Raw genomic sequence first — 22,765 nt, 5'->3', positions numbered from 1 at the left:
GTTTTTAACAGGTAGAGGTCCAGCCTGTAGAAAATTAACTGGAAAAAACGACCTGTTTGGGCTCTAAAAGTGTTTGTTAAAAGGGATGCCTCCCACGTGCAATAAACCAAAATGATATTTTCACTAAGGCTGAGCGCTCCAGTGTTAATAAGACGACATTTCTAGCATTCATGCGCTCCGCTGATCTGTGACTGTGAATTTAACCCAACATGAAAAATTAGTGGCATCGATTTTAATTAACATGGATAGCTGTAGAATTGGTATACAATTTGGATCATTGCGTCCCTGAATGAGACGTCTGACTGCTGATACTTAAGCAAGCTGGTCAATCTTTAAAACAATACGTTTGTACTATGAGCAATAAAAGTAAGGGTTAAATAGTGTAGGTACAATACCATGCAATAATAATTGCATAAAAAATACATTGTTAGCTAATTGCATGTCCTGTGTCAAAACGTCAGCCTATTGTTTACTAAGAGAGCTGTTTTTTTATTGTTGCAATAGATAATGTTGCAAAAGAGGTGTACTCTGGAGTGATGGATGGAATCTGTGATGATGTACAGTATACCATTTTCTATCACCGGCTTTGGTCAATCACAGTAACACTCATCAGTGGAACTACCAGCTTTAGGTCCTCAATGAAAAGGCTTCTGCCTAAACTGGTTTGAGTTCAGGTGTATAAGAGTCTGACAGTGGAGTGCATTAGTGAGTGGCACTGGGCACTGACCAGAGGCAGTGGTATCTTAGTTAAGACTCAGATTGACCTTCCAGTGAGAGGGAGGACACTCCAACCCTAAGGCCACTGATTTTTTTCCTGATGGCCTTAGTAACAATGCATGCCTGGAGGCCAGTGCAGAGAATGGAATCACTGGAGGTTAAAGCCATCAGAGATTGCATGCCACCATGTTATGTAAGACACATGGGCTTATCCCAGAGCACAATGGCTGCATTTCTCAAGATTAACCCTTGTGGTTTTTAGTGGGAACTTAATGGATGGCTTGCACCTCCCTGAGTGTTCTGGCTGTCTGTAGAGGCTAATAGCAAAGTGAGGGAAGTACCCCTGGGAGCCTGCCAAATGGGTTTAGGGTGTGTCAGTGTTGGCAATGAGATTGTCATCAGAGAAACAGTGCGGACTCCTGTGAGGCAAACCGAGCAAATGTCGTCTCACTTTCTCCCATCCCTTCCTCTCTCCCTGTGCTCATCCTCCGCAGCCGTCCCGCTGTCCCCTGCTCTCTCGGCTGTGTGAGATGGCCTAGCAGCAATGTCGCAGCTGTACTACCGAAGGACGGACAACTCCTCGTACCGGGACCGCATCCCGCTGCGCATCGTGCGGGCCGAGTCGGAGCTCTCGCCCCTGGAGAAGGCCTACCTGAGTGCCGTGGAGAAGGGCGACTACGCCAGCGTCAAGCAGGCCCTGGAGGAGGCCGAGATCTACTTCAAGATCAACATCAACTGCATCGACCCGCTGGGCCGCACGGCGCTGCTCATCGCCATCGAGAATGAGAACCTGGAAATCATCGAGCTGCTGCTCAGCTTCAACGTGTACGTGGGGGACGCGTTGCTGCACGCCATCCGCAAGGAGGTGGTGGGGGCAGTGGAGCTGTTGCTCAACCATAAGAAGCCCAGTGGGGGAATGCAGGTACAAGATGCGCTCTTATACGCTCATGAATGCACACATACATGCACACCTGAACACCTGCACATGCACACAAATTAATAACTGCAAAAATAAATACACATGGTTGCATGCCCTGTTCTGAAAAGCCAGTCCACTGTTGGATAAGAAGGCTGCTGGGAGAAACTAATGAAAAAATGCTGTTACATTTGCATTTAATTATTTAGGATATTCTGTCATCAACGGCGACTTACAAAAATACATACAACAAGGTGTGGCCAAGAGCAGAGACAATACCAAACAAATACCAAATTTATATTGTTGCAATAGTTGCAACAGATAATGTTCCAGAAGAAATTTCTGGAGTGATGGTTGGAATCTGTGAACATCTGTGTACAGTATACTATCTGTCAGAGGCTTTAGTCAATCACACTATCATCATCAGTGGAAATGCCTGCTTTAGGTCCTCAATGAAGAGACTACTGCCTAAACTGGTTTGAGTTCAGTATAACAGCTTGACAGTGGAGTACATGAGTGAGTGGCTGTGAGCGCTGAGCAGAGGCAGTGGTATATTTGCTGAAGAGTAAATGCTTTTCTCATCCTCCTCATCATCCTTATCATCAATTTTTCCACCATTTTTGTTTCTACCAAATTAGATTGCGCTCATCAGAAAAACCGACTCATTAATTTTCCTTCAGAATCTCTCCTGTCAGACACCCTTTTATCACACATTGTTCTTTTATCTAGAAGCCATTAGCTTTTCTGTTTTTGCTCTGAAAGATTGCTATAAGGATGGCATTTTGTTATCGCATGTTACTGACAACATTAGAAGCCCACAAGTCTCTGAATGTTTCTAATTGGGTTTCTCGTACGGGGTCAGTATCGAAACCATTTGTGTCAGTCAAACTGTTTGAGATGTGATGCAGAAGGGAGAGGCAGGGTCTTCTGCTTGCTCAGCATGTCAGTCATAATGACAGAGAGGGCTAAATAACGACTGATGATTGAAGTCACTGACTGCAATCAAACTGCATTCTGTCTTACCTTCTGTGACTGCATTTTCTGGCCATCCAGTGGTCTGGCAAATTCATGATTACAGCGACAAGCTTGTGTGATATGGTAATTTCTGAAATGTATGCGTCTGTAGATGGCGGTGGAGCAATTCAACAGGGCGAAGCAGAGTGTTTTGTTGTGATGCACGGGCGAACTTTGTTAAACACGAAACAGCTGCCTCCGCTACACAGTGCAGGAAAGGAAATGTCAAAAGTGCTTTATTCAATTAGTGCGAATGAAAGGATGATCACTCTTCTGGTCCGTGTGTGTGATTTAGACATTGATGTTAAAGAAGAACACACATTTCTTAGCTGAGTGGATGTGGAGATTTATTTTGACATTTTTAATACACTCCTCAGGGCATGGTATTCAGTCACTGATACACATTTTTTGTTTTAATGGGCCAATAAGTAAATGTTATTCAACTGCATTGGGAAGGTTTTGTGACTATATCATGGGGCGACTGAATCTCATGGCAAGCTTACATTTGCCATATCAACGGAGCAACTGGCTGCAATTATTTTCAAGCCCAAATTATTTTCTCAGTGTCTGTTTTTGAGATTCATTATACTCCCTTCATGATATCTGAGCTTCTTGAGACTCACTAAAATGAGGCAGTCTGCTATCAGTTGTTTCTCTGCTAACACACAAGATGCTCACAGTGCCTCTGTAACATTGTAGCATTACAGTAATGTTCTGAAAATGTTATGTGTTAGCTCAGATTTGCCTCTCAGAGCAGTTAATTATCTCACTGCACCTGTGGCTGCTGCCAAGAGATGGCTGTGTGAAATTATCCGTTGTATATGTAGGCGAATCACACAATGGTGACTCTAAGCAGCTCAGACAAGCGTTAGTGAGATATATATATGGGGTACGCCTGCCCTGAGGAAAATCTGTGGAACTCATGACTGGCATCCCCTATTTGCAGAATAACCAGACAGTTGAGAGGTATATCTGTTGCTTTTCTTCCATATTAACAATAAGTTCAGAAAGCTGTTACTGCTATCATTCTCAGGGCCATTGATCCATTCTGATGGCTGTAATGTTCTGGAGTTGTGCTGTTTCACAGTTGGACTGTGAAATATGGTTCACATGAATCAGAACCTTCAACCAGGGGCATGAATTACAATGATGTCAGACACATAATAAAAAAGAATTGTGTTTGAAACCAGACAGTTATGGGTTCAATTCCCCCCAAATTATGGAAATGTACACTATGCAAGTCACTCTGCTTAAGGAAGTCTGGCAGGCAAATCAATAATAATATAAGTTATCATTTCTGTCAGTATTCATAAAGAATGTGTTTAGAGTAAATCAATTTTTCACGGCAAAGTGAATTCTCAATGAAATTATGCCAAGCAGCATAACGTATGTATTGCATGGTATTACATTACCATTACATTACCTACCATGTTGCATGTTGAACGCGGCATCTCAGTGGAGTTTGTCCGGCAGTTCCGCGATGATATGATGGCCTATTACAGTGATGTTCCTCCAGCGGTGTAGAGGCTCGTCATGCCCCTGTGACAACACCCCTGTCCTTCCCCCACTGGACCACGGCCTTGCCAGCAAGCTGTTCATCCTCAGGATGTGCTGAGCATCCAATTAGAGCCCACCGTTGGAGGCCTCTGAGGACACAATTAATCACGTTTTCGTTTAGTCAGTCTCTCTGTATGTTATCAGATTTTGGTGCATAATAGCTTATGTTTAATGTTTAAATGCGCTTTATCTTACAGTACACAGATAGCCAAATAAAGCACGGTGTAATTATGTGGCAAGATATCTCTGTGAATTTCTTATATTGTCCAAAATTGGCTTTGTAATTACAGTATTGTAATTGTTTTATGAAGAGAATTGCCTTTGCGGTTATTAAATAAGTCTTGATTCAGGTAAGTACCATTAGTAGTGTAAAATAAACATTTTTTCTTCATTTCTTTTAAAGAGTTTCTTGTGGAAAATATTTAGTTCCTGTCATATTTAAGAATTATCCCATGATATCGGGTGATTATTACTATCTGTAGCTGTTTTTTACTGTATAGTAAATGTAGAACATATTTTTGTAGCACCATTTAATTTTGTCATTTGCTCTGCATTACCTACTTTTAAAGACTGCTCTGTCTTCAGAGTTAATGATGGCCTATTCTGCTTTGCATTTTATTCTTCATCAAGTGAACATTACCTAAAACATATATTAACCTTTGAATATATCCTTAAACCAGTAGTCCCAGCATTTCACATAGTTCACATGTAATCAGGCCACAAGGCAATAATTAAACCCCATTGGAACAAGAAAGTGAATTTCAGTGTCACTGTGATCTTTTTTGGACCTTCTGTGGTGGTGCCTTGCTGTCTGTCGGTTGCAAAGGTCTGTCTGAGGGGCAGTCTGGCATTCAGCTCTGTAGACTGAGTGGAAGTGGCGAGTCCAGGGGACCATGCAGCACTTGGCATGAATAATTGGAGCTGAGGGGACACAGTTCATTTGCAGCATAATGAGCTCTGTTACCACTCAGTCTGAAAGACATTTTCACATGAAGAAATTTTTCCTGTGGAGCTCCTGGTTGGATCTTGTTTTCTTTCATAGGAATCCTGGATATGTTGATGGGGGGGGGGGGGGGTATTTCATGAAAAGAGAGACAGGGAGAGACACCAGAGTGTCATTCATGCTCTAACATGGGCCTGGCTTTGTTATAGCTTCTGCTCCATTTAGTCCCAGCTGTTATCTCCTGTAACTTCAGTCCTGGACAGATTCAAATTAACTCAGGATCTCAGCAGCTGATGTAGTATGTGAATAAAAAATCCATTATTAGATCATTTTCAGCTCCCTATTTCAATAATGTAAGTAACAAATATAGTAGTACGAATCTGTGTTTTTTTCTACATTTGTAAACAGGTCAAACGGAATATACAGGCTCATGTTTTAAAGCGGAATTCCTTGTTATAAGCGTGGTGTGTGCATTTAGTTTCAGAGTAAACTGGTGCAAAAGACCAGTCTTTTTGGTTACAAATTCTCAGTGATGTCTCAATCACTGCCAATAGGTGCCGCCCATCCTCCTGGACAAGCAGTTCTCGGACTTTACCCCGGACATCACCCCCATCATCCTGGCCGCCCACACCAACAACTATGAGATCATCAAGCTGCTGGTGCAGAAGGGCGTGTCGGTGCCCCAGCCACACGAGGTGCGCTGCAACTGCGTGGAGTGCGTGTCCAGCTCGGACGTGGACAGCCTGCGCCACTCCCGCTCGCGCCTCAACATCTACCGGGCGCTGGCCAGCCCCTCACTGATCGCCCTCTCCAGCGAGGACCCCTTTCTCACCGCCTTCCAGCTCAGCTGGGAGCTGCAGGAGCTCAGCAAGGTGGAGAACGAGTTCAAGTCGGAGTACGAGGAGCTCTCGCATCAGTGCAAGCAGTTTGCCAAGGACCTGCTGGACCAGACACGCAGCTCGCGCGAGCTCGAGATGATCCTCAACTTCCGGGACGACGCCAACCCGCTGGAGGAGGAGAACAACAACGACCTGGCCCGGCTCAAGCTGGCCATCAAGTACCACCAGAAGGAGGTGAGTCCCTCCGGTGGGAGGCCTCCCCTGTTAATCTTTCCCCCATTGTAATGATTCACATGAAGGTTGTATTGGCTCCAGTCTGGAAGTAGAGTGAGGTGTGACATGACGGATGAGGAGCAGCTATTTTAAGGTGCAATCGTTGCATCATTGCAGTGTGTGCTAGAAGTCTTGTCAGCACAGCATCCAGTGAGCTTGCCTCTCTACTCATTCATCCATTTCATTCATTGTTGAATGGATTGACCTTCTCTTCATTTTGTGGTTTCTCTCTTGTATTGTACAGTATGTGAATAACAAGAACCTGGCTACCCTCTCCAAGGTTATCATGCTTCCAGTTCCAATTATGTTATGCTGATAGTAATGATACTGTCTTGGCCATGAAATGTTCAGCAGTTTGGGAGTAATTGCGAGCTGCATGGGCTTCACAGTGCTCTGTCTGCTTTGTGCTGTTGTCATGCCCACCATTTCTGCTTTCATTTGTCCAGTGCAGGTCTAATAAGCAGAATCACTGACAGCACACCACTGACCATTGCTCCAGCAGGCATCACTCAAAGAAACCCTCTCCCTCCTCCCTGAACATGCATGGCAACCTGATGTCCTCAAGTTAATTACAGCAGCGTTTGACAAAACCTGAAGCCATAAAACACTTACATTAATGAGCAGCTCAAGACGGAAGGTGATACAGGGGTCCAGTCTGAAGTAGTGGAGAGAGATAATGGGGCTGTAGTGTTTAGTAGTGGAGGGGAATAATAGGGCTGTACTGTGAAGCAGTGAGCTGTACTATACTGAGGTTATGGATATGCATCCCTGACTTGTGTACTTAACTCATTGCGGTCTCAGACTTTCGGGTGGCACACAGCCTTTGGTTCAGAAGATTAAAGTGTGGTGAGAGATGAAGAAGTATCAGTGAATCCACATTCCCCTGTCTTCTGGATGAGAGGGCTCTCTGCTAGCCAGAATGCTCAGATTCATTCCTTAGAATCAACAGGCCATCAACATGCACAACTGAATTTTCCATTAGCCAGGGGTCAGAATCGTGACTCTGTCATTTATTCATTCACATAGTGCAATTGTGTGTTCGATCTCACCTGCTCCTTTGCTGGTAAATATGTTGAAAGGTCTCTCCCCCATTGTGTCGTGCTAAGCTTGCAGTGTGCATTGTTTCAGATATGTCAGTGCAATTTCAATGTGAGATGACAGCCTCTCCCTCCCATGAGAGAGGTTTTGCGTGAGATTGATTAGTAGAACAAATTGGGTTGCACTTTGCAGCTGTCATGTGAGTGATGGCAAATTAATATCGCTTCCTTAAAAGAAAATCTTTTTTTATTCCTGTGAGAATACTGAAAGACAAATATGCAAGAGTTTTAAGAGAAATAAAACTAGATTGTGTTTGTTTATATGCTGCAATGAATTACAATCCCTTGGAATATTCCTCTGGTTGATGCAGTATTTTTATCATTTCCATAGACGAATCTCAAAGTTCATGAAGTGTAAATTGTCTGCTGTTGCCCCCTTCTGAAAAGAGTGTGATACTGCAGCCTGGATGCTTTTGATGGGTAGTGTTGAGATTCTATGCCATTCTATTGTATTATGTTATCATACATTCTAAATTAAATTGTATGGCAGTAATGTACAAAATGAATGTAAAAATGAAGGCAAAATGAATACTTTGTAATTAATTCCTGTTGCAGACAATGCAGGTATAATTCCAAATTTTGTTCTTTTAGAGATAAATATCCTTTGAATCTTTCATAATACCAATACCTTGTTTATATTCATAATGTCCAATATTATTCATCACATTGCAAAGTGTGAACAGCTAGCTGGAATGTCTGAATAACTTTATGACATGTTAATTCTATATCAATTTTAAAAGGGCACATTTGCCTTGGTCCAGTTAAAGGGATTATCTTTTTAAGGTTCAGTAACACATTCATAGCCTGCATTTAGCAGAATACAAAGTAGAGCAGACAACAGAATATGGCTGTTTCTTCCTTGAACATTTGATTGAAACTTTAATTTAACAGGTTGCTGATTGACAGATTAGTTAGATTGTTAGTCTGTCCCGCTCCTGCACTGACAAAGGTGAAATAAACCTGACCATCAGTGAGAAGAAAGAGAGAAGACAAATGTCCTCCCTTTCCTTTCGCAAGTGATTTTGGAGAGGACTGCGACCCTAAATATTAATCGCTTACTTTGGTCTTAACTTGACAAGAATCTTGAGATGTCTCTGTTCCCATGGTAACAGGGAATTCAGTTCCAGTCGATGCAGAGACAGCTCCCATGCTCGGCTATTCCTGACACTTCCCACTGCGTGTGAACTGCACTGCGTTCATTCATCCATAACACGAGCTGGCGTGTCCATGGAAAATTGCACAAATCCTCACAGCAAGTTCGCAGCATGACACGATAAATACGATAATGACGATTACTATTACAATGATAATGATGAGGTTGATGATGGGGATCCTCGCTGGGGATTGTGCTGGAAGTTAGTCTGGCTAAGAGCATCTGCTAAATGAATGTAATACAATGTAATGGGATGGGATGATGAAGATGCTATCATACTCATTCACTACACAAAGTCATACATGGAAAAAAGTGCCCCCTGTCATGTACTCTCTCAACCTGAACGATAATGTTCAGATGAGGGGACAGTCACTCTGATGCTTCACACATTGGTAATTCTCTGTATTTTCCTTACCACCTGCCAGATCATTGGTCCATTTATAGCAGTGACATATTCAGGGGTAAAAAATGTTCCCATGAAATGCTGTATATATGTGTGAGACTGGAGCGTGAAGTAATGTTGTGTAGCAGATGTAATGTTGGAAAAGACTGAGAACATTTGTCAATCACTCCCTAAATCAGCGTGGATCATTATGTTGTATTTATGATCTCGATTCTTTGGACCTGGCATCAGTAATTGATCCTTTTATTTCTAACTGTTCTTGATCTTTGGTAGTGCCATCCAGTATATTTCGCTTGTGTATGGATTTCCAAACTAATTCACAGCAAGCATTGCTTTTATTTATCATGGAATAGATCAAAACAGGGCCCACAAAATAGAGGAAATAAAGAGAGGACACATAATATTTTCCATATGAGTTTCTATATCATATAAAAATTATATCCTCATTAATTACTATGATTTATGACTGTGTACACATTTTTGTTCCTGGCAAAATACACTGACCCCAGGCAAATATGGTTGTGTTACGCTTATTGTTTTATTGCTGAAGTAAATTTATGAATCTCGGTGCACTGGGTCTTCAGATCCATGTACTGCAGCCTTTAACGTCTGCACATCTGAACACACATCCGAGTATCAGATATACCTCCCTCTGCTGTGTGTCTTCAAGCAATGTGCAGATTTCCACATGTGCCTGAATGGTACGTCCTCACTGTTGTCAGAAATAGCTTTGAAGCTTCTGACGTAAGCATGACCTGCTTGGTTGCTTGGCAGAAGGCTTTGTCCTGAGAACATGCAGTTTTCAGTAATTATGTACAGTATCACCGATCATATTTGCTTTTGCTTGATGACACGCCATTTTTAAAATGGCATCTATAGGTGCAGTTCTGAGGCCTGTAACTGTTTTGTGATCAATTTCATTTTTTATTTAGTGCTGCACAAATAGGCATAGAAATGACAATATCACAAATTTGTTAATATTATGATTATTTTGATTAATATGCTGATTTAGAATCCTGTGGGTTCGTAGTATTTGCGTATGTATTGTTTCATTTGTTTGTATGCTGTTAATTAACTTTGTGTTTTGTTCGTAGCATTATCATTGAGTGTTAAGCCCACCCTCACCTCACGTAACCCACATGAATCCTCATCAAAACCTGGGTCTGCAAGTTTTTATGGTTGCTAAGAGCAGCAGGCCTGCAGAATAACCCACCTCCCTCCTGGAGCTCTGAAACTGAGCTATTTAGGGCTTCGTGTAAACATTGAACAAAAAAGAAAATGTAGTGACCGCCAAGGCAAAGTGGTCTCTGGCTTTGGTGATAAGTCAAAATATAAAATCATCAATTAGTAACAGCACCACAGTAGGACAAATGATATTTTCAGACGAAACAATGGATAAATAATTCATATTTGCTACAAGAAATGGCCTGCCTCAGGGCAGCCCAAGGCAGGGCTAACCTATATGTAAGAAGGTTCCAAGAGAACCCTGGGGGAATACTTAATAGACAGGGTAAGGAGGAGCTTCAGAATGGAATCGTTTAGTGCAGGTCAGATATAAGCTATGTTACAACTTTAACAGAGATCAGGACAGTCACGTACAGTAGACGTGTCGGTGTGAGGGCAAAAATTATTAGCATATGGTGCTTTGCAAATTGTGTCAGCTGGAATGGGTGTCTTATCTCTATCTGTCCTCTTGAAAGCCTGCCTTTGCTGGCTGCCTTAGCGTTTTATTACTTTCTGTTTGTGGTAGGATGCACTATATAATAATAAACTCCTGAATATGTTCTTTTATTGCAGGTTATGGCTTCCACTATTAGTTTTGTTGATAAAAACAAGTGTTGCGAACCATAAGATAGCTATCTTGCAACTTGGCAAAGCTAGTTAAGTAATACTCTTGAAGAAAAATAGCTGTAAAATAGCAGTGAGAGCTAACAGAACAAGCACATAGTTGACGCCTGCACCATAACTCATTCATAGAAAAAAAGAATAATGAAGCTGCACAATATGTGCTGGAAATGTATGCTAAACTTCACCTTGACTTATTCGTTTTAAATTGCATTTGAAAGTAACATTGGCCATCTAGCTTAACTACTTACTGCTGAGAGGGAGTTGTTAAAAGGTTTTGTGTGTTTGTTGCAGATTTCAAAAATCAACAGCAAGAAGCAATTCCAGAGTCTGATGAAAAGATTTCAATCACCAGTCTTAGCAGTATTGCTTTCCAGATTGCTGCATTTTAATAAAACTAATGACGAAAGAGCCATTTCACTCCCTTATAATTAAGAATGGCATAAAACATAAATGCAAAGTGAGATCTCAGTTAGAATGTTGCACTGTCATCCCAGGCATCTTGTACCAGATCAAGTCGTAACGAGCTGGCTTTTGATTTTCATACCAACGCACAAAAACTGTTTGACCTCTAGTTTGTAAATCCTGGAACATTTTGAGACCACCATTGTTAAAATAACAGTGAAAGTCTTTACCCTCTTATTCTGAGGCTGGATTTTTTTTGTATTAATTGAGGTCAAGTTGCTTGCTGAAGGGTGCATCATCTGTGTCTCGAGTGGGATTCAAACCCACAAACCTCCGGCCTTGTGCAATGCCCACTACACCACATCCTGCCACAATGCACACCATGTGTCCCTCCAATATGTTTCATTTTAAATTCTTTCATCAAGACCAGTTCATCTCAGGTCAGATCTATATCTAGAAAAAATGAAACCACTTCTATATTTTCAAGTTTAACTCTATGGAAAGAGAGATGAACAATGTTACATGCTCATTTTTTTGGAAGCAAATTTAATCAAAAGATGGGTATATGACAAGCCTTCAGGCTGACTTGAAAGTTTACAATCCTTCTCAGCACAAATGAGGTCAGATACAACAGTGATAGCAGCCTCTTCAACATTGCATATGAATTAGCCTAGTCAGCTCCTCTGCAATTGTTAATATTGTTTGTAATTCATTTGTTAAAAATGCATTTTCAGATTGTATAGAGAGAAATATATATTACCTGACTTGTGCCAGAAATATAGCAAACATTTCTACTGATGATTTATTAAATGAAGGTTATGCAAGTGACCCAATATCTGCATAGAAAACAGAAAATAGTCAAAACATCCTTTTGGTACTTAAAAAGTACCATTCTAAAATTGTTGCACTGTGGTACATTTCTCTTATGTTAACTATCTCATTATTTTTAAAAGGGGGCATAATTTAGCATTGTTGTAAACAATTTATGAGGAACCCCCATGGCACACAGAGTGCAGGAAATCCGTTATGTCCAACAGGCATATTTATAGGCAGCTACTGCTACGGCAGTAATGGCCCCTCCATCCTGAGCTGTTGAACTCCTTCATGCTCTTGAACAAGCTCTTCTCCTTACATGGTAAGCCCAACTATTTGCCTGTCAAAGATGGAAAGATAAACTCATTGTGCTGAAGAAATGGATCCCACTGTAGAAAATGGGACTGATGAAATACTCAATCTGCTGTGGTGAATGGTGTGGTAGTCTCACCCACCCATCTCCTGGGAAGCAATACATCATGCAGCTAATAAGGAAAATTTTTTTTTCCAAAACAAGGGTTCAGCACAGTTTGTGCGTGCCCAGCAGATGGTAACATTCAAAGTTCTTGATGTCCCTCTGTTAGACTCATCCCAGGGGACTTGAAAACAGACTGAAAAATAAAAATAAAATAAAAAAAAAGCTGGGAGTAATTAAGTGTGAGTGCTGTTTTTGTCAATCTCATGCAAAGCAGTCTGACTCCTGTTATGTGCTATGTGCCATCATTGCTCTGTGATTTATCATTGTCGTATAGTTTGCATATCACGTCGGCCTGTTCAAACGAAATTAAAATTCAGTGAAAAATCACAATAAAAGATGACAATGTTTTTAACATAAATGTAAATAACTATGAAGGAAAAAGGAACTTCCATATATGGGTATGTCAGTTCTTAACCCAGTTATTCGGTATTTGCTTACTTTCTAAGCACACTCGGAAACTTTACATAGGTGTGCAGTATCAGGACAGGACAGAAGCTTAATGAAGTAAATGATTAAAGAAGCAACAAGTAATATGAGGTGACATCCATGACTGTCTGCAGTTATTTTCCGTGGGATGTGATTCACTACTTAAGGTCAATGTGTGTTCTCTGAATTCATCAATATAGTAGCATTATCATGCAGCTTGTTTGTCTGATTGTATCTTGGAATACATTGTAGGTTCTAGAGAAAAATCAATACTTCTTTGGAAATCAAACCAAACAAGCTTGTTCTCCTTGTAGTCATTATCGTATGATGTACTAACTGCATTGGATTGTAAATCACTGATATTTGGTACTACATCTGTAGTATCAGATAAAGTAGTAAACAGTAGTAAATAATAGTAAAATAGTAAACAGGCCATGTCTTTTATTATTATAAATAAAGCTGATATTTACCTATGAACATAATGGGTAAGTATGCAACACAAAAATGACCTTTAATTACATATTGAGGTACCAAAAAACCAGTAAGCAAACCGGTATTTCATGCTTTACATTCCATGTATAAGCATTTGTTCCTTCCGCTGTGTATATTTGAGGAGACCAGGGTCTAGTAATCCTTTCTGTTATCAATCGTCTTTATGCATTTTCATGTAGTGTTCTGTACAACAACCTCCAGCCTCCAACAGGTACCATATACATCACATCACTTTACCAATATATACACATTAGGCAGAGGTCCTACCAAAATTTCCTTTGAGATTGTTGTTTAACCTTTTTCCCCATAAACAATCTCTGCAATTTGTAGTGCAATGCAGCTGGTGTTAACAGTACATTAGTGTTATAATAGCCCACATTTCCATGTAGTTTAATCCAAACAATTTTTTTCTGTTGAAATTCATGACAATAAACAGAAATGTTCCACTTTGAGAACACATCAAAAATGTATTATTATGATACTGTTTATCATAATGACACCTCATGATTGAGGTGGTGGTCCAAACGAAAGACTCTTGGCCACAAAGCAGACCATTCTTGGGTGGAGATGTGTGGAGGAGGAGAGTGTCATGTCTTTACCTCTTTGATGTTTATGTTAGCAAAAAGAGTAACCTGAATGTTAATGGATTAAATCAGAAGTACACATTTAAGAAATGACTGTGCAATGTATATACTTAAGACATCAGAAAAAATGTGCTCTTATTTGGAAGGGAGTAAAAGGACAGCTGTTGTTCACCATGACAAAAAAACTACGATGTAACTATACATTCCATTGGGTACATGAGCTACTGTTATGGCTGCACATAATATTCATAACAGCTGAAAATATATACACATGCTATTTTCAGATATCATAGGTGACAGCTTTTGTCTTTTGTGTGGTTTGGTAGGCATAAAAGCCCAGTGTGCCGAGGGGCCAGTATTAAGGCCAAGCAGGATTCCTTTTCATCTATATACTGTATTTGTTCATAAGTCTGAATGAAAACTCAAATAATTACGCAAGAGGACATGATTTATTGTAAATCCCAAGCGCATCTGAGCTCAGCACAAAGCAGACTACTTCCATGTTCTGATTCCATAGAAACAAATGATTTATTTCCTTTGTTGTCCAGACTGTCTTTCTGGCTTTATAGTTATTTGAACCATACCACATATTATGCTCTGTGTTATGTGACCAGATCACATGTGCATGCTCATATTAAAATCCATGCTGTGCCTTATGCTGTGGGTTTAGTCATATATTCTACTTGCAATAAATTATACTCACTGTCTGCATCTGACATCCTTCCAAGCATTTCCCATATGCTGCTCCATTTGGTTACTGTTTCCCCTTTCTTTGGGCGTGATTTTGAGTGTAATTTTTATCATGATTTGTTAAAAGGTTTATAATGGTACTCCAGCCTGTATGTGTGATTGCTATTCCCTGTCTTGGTTTGAAATACACCGTAATTTGACTGTTTTCTTTGTTCATTCTGAATATTTATGGTATGGCTTGCCATTTATGCTTATAAACACTTCATTTTCTGTGTTTGAGCATCAGATTACAAGGTCACTGAGAAGAAAAAAACTCAAATGAATTAAAATCCACTGTATAGCAGCATTTTTGAGATTAAGTCAAGACTGCACCATGATTAGGATTAGGTTTTTTTTTTTTTGGGGGGGGGGGGGGGGGGGGGGAGTTGGGGAATTATGTACATAATCATACTGAATTGCGCTGCATAAATTTATGAGTGAGAGAAGAGAAATACTCAGTCATTAGTCTTTAGTAATAAAACAGTAATTGTGCGGTGCTCTTCTGTAATGCACTAGACTTTGCACAGCTTGAAGATCCTATTGTTGAAAAATGGAGTACGCCATCTTGTTACTAAGTAATTCTTGTTCCTTCCTTCTCTGTTTTTAACTGGCTAGTTACCAGATCGGTACTCATGACTCGCCTTTTCTCTCTGATTGGTCAGTTTGTAGCACAGCCCAACTGTCAGCAGCTCCTTGCATCGCGCTGGTATGATGAGTTTCCTGGCTGGAGGAGACGCCACTGGGGTGGGAAGTTCCTCACCTGCGTCTTCATCGGGCTTCTATTCCCCATCTTCTCTCTCTGCTACCTGATCGCCCCCAAAAGCCGCTATGGCCTCTTCATCCGTAAGCCCTTCATCAAGTTCATCTGTCACACGGCCTCCTACTTGACCTTCCTCTTCCTCCTGCTGCTGGCCTCCCAGCACATCGTTTCCACGGATCCCAACCGGCAGGGCCCGGTACCTACCACCGTGGAGTGGATGATCCTGCCGTGGGTGTTAGGTACGGTGAAGCTGTGCTCCCGCAGAGAACCAGCACCATTCCAAATAAGAGAGTGATAGAAAGCAGGAGAAAAGTGGCACCCCTGCTGCAAATGATTTCCATCCTTCCCTCTTGCTTTGAAAGAAACAAATGGAGAAGAAACACGTGGCTGTGTGCTGAGAAAGTCAGTGTGACGAGGGCTTGGACTGAAGTGTTAAATCCTCAGCCATTGTGTCTGACTTAAACCATGGCAACAGATGTCACATTTAGAAAAAAAGGTTCACAGCTGCATGTCCAGTGTTTGCCTGAAGCTGAGCAGCCATGTGCTGTCCTTCAAGATTTGCATGTAGTCATAGGCTTTAGCCATGTGTTTCAGGGTAGAGTGAATACATTTGGTGGTGTGATCAAAGGTGACATGCCTGCCAGATGATGGAAATGTGTTTCACACTTTGCCTTCCTCCCCTCTCCATGTGCAGGATTCATCTGGACTGAGATCAAACAAATGTGGGATGGTGGGTTTCAGGACTACATCCACGACTGGTGGAATCTCATGGACTTTGTCATGAACTCTCTGTACTTGGCAACCATTTCCCTGAAGGTTGTCGCATACGTGAAGGTAATGAGGTGTCTGCAATAGTTTCTTCAAATTGAATTTGGCTCCTTTTAAAAGTCAGTTTATCAGTACAGCAGGTTAGAAGAGCCCTGGTGATAAGAACTCACAATGCATGCCTAGTGGATTGACATGCTTTGTTAGATAAAGTTTATTTCCCAAATGTTTTGTATCTCTATCAGTTCTGTCCTTTCCCAACTTTGCTTCAGTTTGACGCTGCACCTATGTTCTTCTACCTCCAGTACAGCGGCTGCAAGCCCAGGGACAAGTGGGAGATGTGGCACCCAACCCTGGTGGCAGAGGCTGTGTTTGCCATTGCCAACATCTTCAGCTCCCTGCGGCTTATCTCCCTCTTCACGGCCAACTCCCACCTGGGTCCTCTGCAGATTTCCCTGGGGCGCATGCTGCTAGACATCCTCAAGTTCCTCTTCATCTACTGCCTGGTGCTGCTGGCCTTTGCCAACGGCCTCAACCAGCTCTACTTTTACTACGAGACTGATGAGGGCAAAGAATGCAAGGGCATCCGTTGCGAGAAACAAAACAACGCTTTCTCCACGTGAGTCAGAGCGTAAATACCCGTCTGCAGACGTACAGTGGTGTGAAGGCCTCCTGTGTGTTTGGGGTTTGTTTGGAGAGAATCTGCTCTGTCCTTCCATGCGCCACCATTGGCTTTGGTAATAAACCAACATCAACAGTTTCTATTAGTCTGCAGACAGGGCCAGAAATTAATTTACTGTGACACTGTTGTAATGTAGTTTGATCCATAAATGTATGTTAAGATAAACACTTGCTTAGCAATCAAACAAGCTAACTAACCCACAATTGTTTTAACTTTGGTAGCTAGTTAGCAAACTAACAAGTCGTGTAGGACCTATCACATAAGCTGCTAACAGACATTATTCTGTGTACAAAATAACCTCAGTTGCTTTGAGATTGCTGTATCAGTTAGCTAGTTGAATAGATATAATTTTATGCAGACATCATTTCAGTGCTAACATGAAAAGCTTGAGGGCACTGCCTAGTTAAGTAAGCGTGCTAGCAAGTCCTGTATTATTAAATTGGTTCAAAACTGTAAGTGAATTAGCAAACTCTGATTCCTGTATGTTACTTTTCACTTAAGATTAGCTGAAGAAATGACTTCATTAAATCTGTTTCCTGACATCTGCCTGTGAGACTTATAAGTGTTTTGACAATATGGCAGAATGGGTTTGAAACAATTTAACAAAATGGCTGTCGTGAGCTATCATGAATACCACATTGGTGGTGGTTGTAATTATAATGCATTTCGTGCTGTTTGAAAGGGAATTGCTATATAAATGCCATTTACCATCATTATCTTTACTACAAATCAGCACACAAACCGAAACACTGCTGCAGTGATACTACTGTGTGAACAGTGAGGGATATCAAGGACCATAATGACCTCTTAGCCAGTCTTAAAACAATATAGACAAATGTATTCTAACTAAAAGACAGACTTGATTATTCAGATTTGCTTCAACAAAAGTGTTCTGTCCCACTGGCTCCAGTTGACCTTTGACATGGCTGTCTCCATCCCTTCTTCAGACTCTTTGAGACTCTGCAGTCGCTCTTCTGGTCGATATTCGGCCTGATCAGCCTGTATGTGACCAACGTCAAGGCCCACCATGAGTTCACAGAGTTTGTGGGTGCCACCATGTTTGGCACCTACAATATTATCTCACTGGTGGTTCTTCTCAATATGCTCATCGCCATGATGAACAACTCCTACCAGCACATCGCTGTGAGTCTCTGTTCTCACCTCTCTCTCTTCAGTCTCCCATCACAGCATTATGGAAAGGTCACAGATCTAAAAGCATTTTACTCTTGATACTGAGGTTCTTATGTGTAGTTCAGACAATCTCCATTTCATTACATTTATTGATTTAGACATTTATTGATTTAGAAGCTGTGGATTCAGGCATTGTTTTTATGTGGCTATCACGGCTGTCTCATTTTCCAGGACCATGCAGATATTGAGTGGAAATTTGCCAGAACAAAGCTGTGGATGAGCTACTTTGAAGAAGGAGGCACATTGCCACCCCCATTCAATATCATCCCCAGCCCCAAATCGATATGGTACCTCATCAAATGGATAAAGAGGCACATCTGCAAAAAGACAATTGCAAAAAGACCAGAAACGTTTGGAACCCTTGGGGTGAGGTTTCATCTTGTATACATCCAATATTTGTGTATTCAATATTGGCAAGTCAGTTGACCTCATAGCTTTGACATAATTACATGGCTAGTAAGGTAATTCTATAGAACTCCTTTAGCATTTTCCTTTGGACATTATTTTATATGAATTAATATAATAAACTGGTCAATAATGTTGTGTTTCTTTCTTTGAAAATTTTTTGGAAAGACTGCATATACAAATAAAGAAATAATGCTAATACATATTAAACGGTATAGTATCATGTTTAATGCATGCCATATTGTGAAGTGCATTGCCAGTGAAATGAACAGATGTCAACAGAGTGAGTACAGCCACATGCATTGCAGTTCAGTACAATTTAATACAAACCTCCCTCTGCTTCAGAGACGGGCTGCAGAGAACCTGAGAATAAATCACCAATATCAGGTAACGATATTTCCCATTCAAACAGAGCAGCAATTATTCTTTTTTTGGACAGCACAGTAGAAATATTTTCCAACGTATAATGTAATAGTTTAGAATGATTTATTTTCTCTGGTGCTCTATGTCATAAATCTGTTTGCTACTCATCCACTGCAGATAATGTAGATTTCTGTCTGTCTATATAAAATATGTTTGCTTCTGTTTTACTGAAAAAATGTTACAGAGAAAAAAGGTGTTGTAGAGAATATATAGAGTTTTGCTTTCATTCCCTACAGGTGGTTGAATGTCTGCTGTCTTGATTTCTGTCTTATCTTCAGGAGGTGCTGAGAAATTTAGTTAAGAGGTACGTGGCTGCAATGATCAGAGATGCAAAGACAGAGGAGGGGCTCACCGAGGAGAACTTCAAGGTAAATATGCATATAGCAATGTCAGGGAAACCCATGTGGGCATGTTCGTATTTCTACCAAAATCATAAATACTGGAGTCAAATAAGTTAGCCTCTAATCTGAATTTGCCATTTGCAATGATCTCCTGTCAATATGTCAGAACTTAATATGTGCACCATGCAGGAGTAGAAGTTAGAATTTATTTCTTCACTTTCTAATTGATGGAATAAAGTGCTTTAATTTCTGTAGTGCAAATTATTATTTAAATAATATTTATTAAATAGTATTAAATAGTATTTTAAATATTTTTATTATATTTTTATTATAGTTATTAAACATTTTCAATTTCCACCACATGCATATCATTATCAATTCTGTGGTTATACTTTTCCCAGGAATTGAAGCAGGACATCTCCAGCTTCCGATACGAAGTTCTTGGGATGATGAAGGGCAGTAAAACCTGTCTGCAGGGAGGCAAAGCGAGTGCGGGAGCTTCGAACCTGGCATACGCTGACCGCCCACTGTTGTACTCTCCATCGCCCCCTGCTGATCAGCAGAAGAGCAAGCTCAACCTGTTCAATGTTACCACCATGCTTCAGCAGAGCTCTGCTGCCTCTAAGGCCTCTGAGGCCTTCAATGGCCTGGCCAACGGCTCCGCGACCCTGGTCCCTCACAAGCTGCAGCGGAAGGACTTTCCCAAGGACATTTCTGACTTCAGGCTGTTCCAGAGGCGCCACAAGGGTGGCGCCAACCCCAGCAAGATCTATTCCGTCTCTGAGGAGGTGGCCGAGTCGGACCAGGGGGAGCTGGGCTGTGATGGAAGAGAGGAGGAGCCAGCGGGGCCATTGGCCAATGAGGAGGGAGAGGGGATAATGGGTACAGGGGGTACAGAAGGGACAGGGTGCCAGGAAGAGAAGGCGGAGGAGAAGGAGGAAGAGGAGAAAGAGGACTCCCCGCAGGAGAAAGCAGCTGACAGTGATACTTGTGCTTCACTGCTGGGACAGAAATAGCTCAGCAGGGTGGAGCAAAACACAAGGAAACAGAGCACTGTCAGAACACTAGAGCATGAAGGGAGTTCAGGTCTCTACAGTGTGTTGTGCTGCTGTGAAAGAGTGATTCAGAGTAGTGACATTCGGAAGAGAAAGGAAATTCATTCCACAAAGAGTGATGGGATATGAGAAAGATGAATCATGGATTACAGCCTTTTTCCTTGAATTCTGGGAAAGTGTGGGGGTAATACGCACTGTGAAATTCAGAAGAACTCATTGTGTTCTTGAGGATTTTCACAGACTCAGGGAAGTGTGTGATTTGTCATATTTCAGCACACTGACCGATATTCCTGGAATTCTCCAAGTCATGAGCTTGGACCAGCTTGGGCCCTGTGTTTAATGGACTCTGGCTCATGGCATAACCCATAAAAAAATGACTGGCTCTTTTCTGTGGCAGGTTTTGGCATGGAAAGGAAAGGAAAAGAACGACTCCAGATTTACACATGCGAAAAGTCGTGGATGAAAGCGTTTCCTAGTACATTGTGTATTACTTCTCTCAGCTTACACAGTGACATACCGTAGGAGCAATAGTGGTATTCCCTACAGACCCTGCACTCTGCCTTACACTTAAACCTTATTACTGCTCTTTGCACTAATATTGTAGGCTACATAACAAAGGAGGGTTTTTGGATGTTTTTTATGCAACGTTTCTTTAACGATTTTTCTATGCAACTTAAGAATTCCCAAAATAACATTTGAAGCTCCTCCCCACAGATCACAAGGAATCTAAACAGACAGTATTCAGAGTTCATCCTTGCACTTTGTTATAACATTAACCTACATTCAGTTTTTATGTGCGTGGATTGACTTTTATACTTGTATTTAATGCAGTATTATAGAAGTTGTATAGTGGAACCCATACAACAGACAGTTATTTTGCAATAACTCGTTGTTCATTTTTTGTAAAATCATACTTGTGATTGTTTCCAACCTGAGCTATATACATAATAATGCAGAATAAAAAAATACTATATTCACAAAAATGACAAAAATTTCTATATATGAACCAAGTAGTATGTTCCATTTCTTTTATTATATAGCTTTGTTTACGTTGCCCTGAGAGTGTAAAAAACCAGTAATTCTGTCTTCAAATAAAATTATTTCTTAAAATTAAATTAAACAAAATATTGTGTTGTATATGGCTGAAGAAATATGCAGATTTATTGTTTTGTATTTATTTTTAGTGTTTAACAGCACATGTCCTGTCACCTCTGTGCAAACACACACACACACACACACACACACACACACACACACACACACACACACACACACACACACACACACAATAGATTTGTGTTAGATACAGCAATACCATGAAAGAGATTAGATGTGTCTTGCTTTAGTGAACATGGCAAAACAGAGTGTGCATATCTGTTCCCAAAAGTATTTTAGCTGAGCTCACATTCTTCATTTAGATTTACTCTCTTTACTTTAGCTTACTTTCAAATATTGGTTTTTCCTGGTTCTGGAATCAGAAAAGTGAAAACAGGAACATTTAGGGTGGACATCAACCCATGCTCATGGAGTATTCGTATTTTTTCAGGTTTTTTCATAACACGTTGCAAGCAACTGTGTCAGTGTCTTCTGTAAGGGAACATGTCAATGTGAACATGTTAACATTGCACTGACTATTCTAACTGTGAGGCACAGTTTTAAGAAAGTACTGCATCTCTCCTGTGCTTTCAGGATACACTGTATTACATATTTCATTCATGTACACATTGCTGAACTCCTGTTCTTGAATACACTGAGCCTCAACATTGTTGAAGGCAATTACAATAAGACCACATCTGCGAAAATTTTGTATGTGCAGTCATCAATGTAGCCGGATGTAGTTTCATCCAGAGACATACTGGAATGCTTTTGTCTGGTTAGCTTATATTTTAAAAAAACATTTTAAATGCTTGTACTGGGAAAGGGACTTGTTTTCTCTTAGTCTAATATCTGCCTCTTTGGCTAAGCCCAGATCTTCAACCGGTTGCTGTAGCATTACTATGGTTTTGACTAGACACATGTCCTTAATAATTCTCTCTGTGGTCAGCTAGAGTATGTGCAGCAGCCTAACATTGTGCTATTTGTGCTCTGCAATGGGAACTGAGTGGTTATTACACCATTTACCATACCTCAACATATCATCAGCGCAGAGCTCTGTATGAAAGGCATTAGTGCTATGATACTCTCAGAAATCATTTTTAAAACTGTTTTAACTTGGCCCAGAGCAGAACATCTTCAGTTCTCCTTTTCTGTTTCTATTTCTTAACATGTTCTATTAAAACCCCTGGGTAAATAACTCTCAATAAATGTATAATTATTATATGTTTATCTATGGAGAGTTTCTGTCATAAAGGTTGGAAGGTTAGACACAATGGAGGACAGAAGAATGAAAAAGGGGGTGGGGGAAAGCTAGTTTCCCCTGTAGCTCTCCTAGTTATGCAACTCCCTGTGAGCTATTTGTG

At 40.8% G+C, this 22,765-nt stretch overlaps 1 protein-coding gene across 1 annotated transcript; it reads left to right on the top strand.

Annotated features, from left to right (window-relative positions):
- The first annotated feature begins 1,261 nt into the window (after positions 1–1,261).
- LOC118774510 (short transient receptor potential channel 4-like) lies at positions 1,262–20,267 on the top strand. The gene is made up of 10 exons (XM_036523854.1): positions 1,262–1,639; positions 5,702–6,220; positions 15,347–15,683; positions 16,139–16,278; positions 16,515–16,828; positions 17,839–18,034; positions 18,254–18,448; positions 18,833–18,874; positions 19,189–19,278; positions 19,653–20,267. Exons 1-10 carry the CDS (start codon positions 1,262–1,264, stop codon positions 20,265–20,267), a joined length of 2,826 nt encoding a protein of 941 aa, XP_036379747.1.
- The last annotated feature ends 2,498 nt before the right edge of the window (positions 20,268–22,765 follow it).

This window comes from Megalops cyprinoides, chromosome 3 (assembly GCF_013368585.1).
Source record: "Megalops cyprinoides isolate fMegCyp1 chromosome 3, fMegCyp1.pri, whole genome shotgun sequence".
In the NCBI taxonomy this organism is placed as follows: domain Eukaryota; kingdom Metazoa; phylum Chordata; class Actinopteri; order Elopiformes; family Megalopidae; genus Megalops; species Megalops cyprinoides.
Note: the sequence above shows the minus strand (reverse complement) of the source record. Positions and strands in the feature narration are given on the sequence as shown.

Excerpts from the sequence above, each read along its gene's own strand:
- LOC118774510 (XM_036523854.1), top strand. The coding sequence starts at position 1,262 with ATGTCGCAGCTGTACTACCGAAGGACGGACAACTCCTCGTACCGGGAC. Across the intron at positions 1,640-5,701 it reads AGCCCAGTGGGGGAATGCAG|GTGCCGCCCATCCTCCTGGA; the intron begins GTACAAGATGCG and ends CACTGCCAATAG. Across the intron at positions 18,035-18,253 it reads ACTCCTACCAGCACATCGCT|GACCATGCAGATATTGAGTG; the intron begins GTGAGTCTCTGT and ends CTCATTTTCCAG.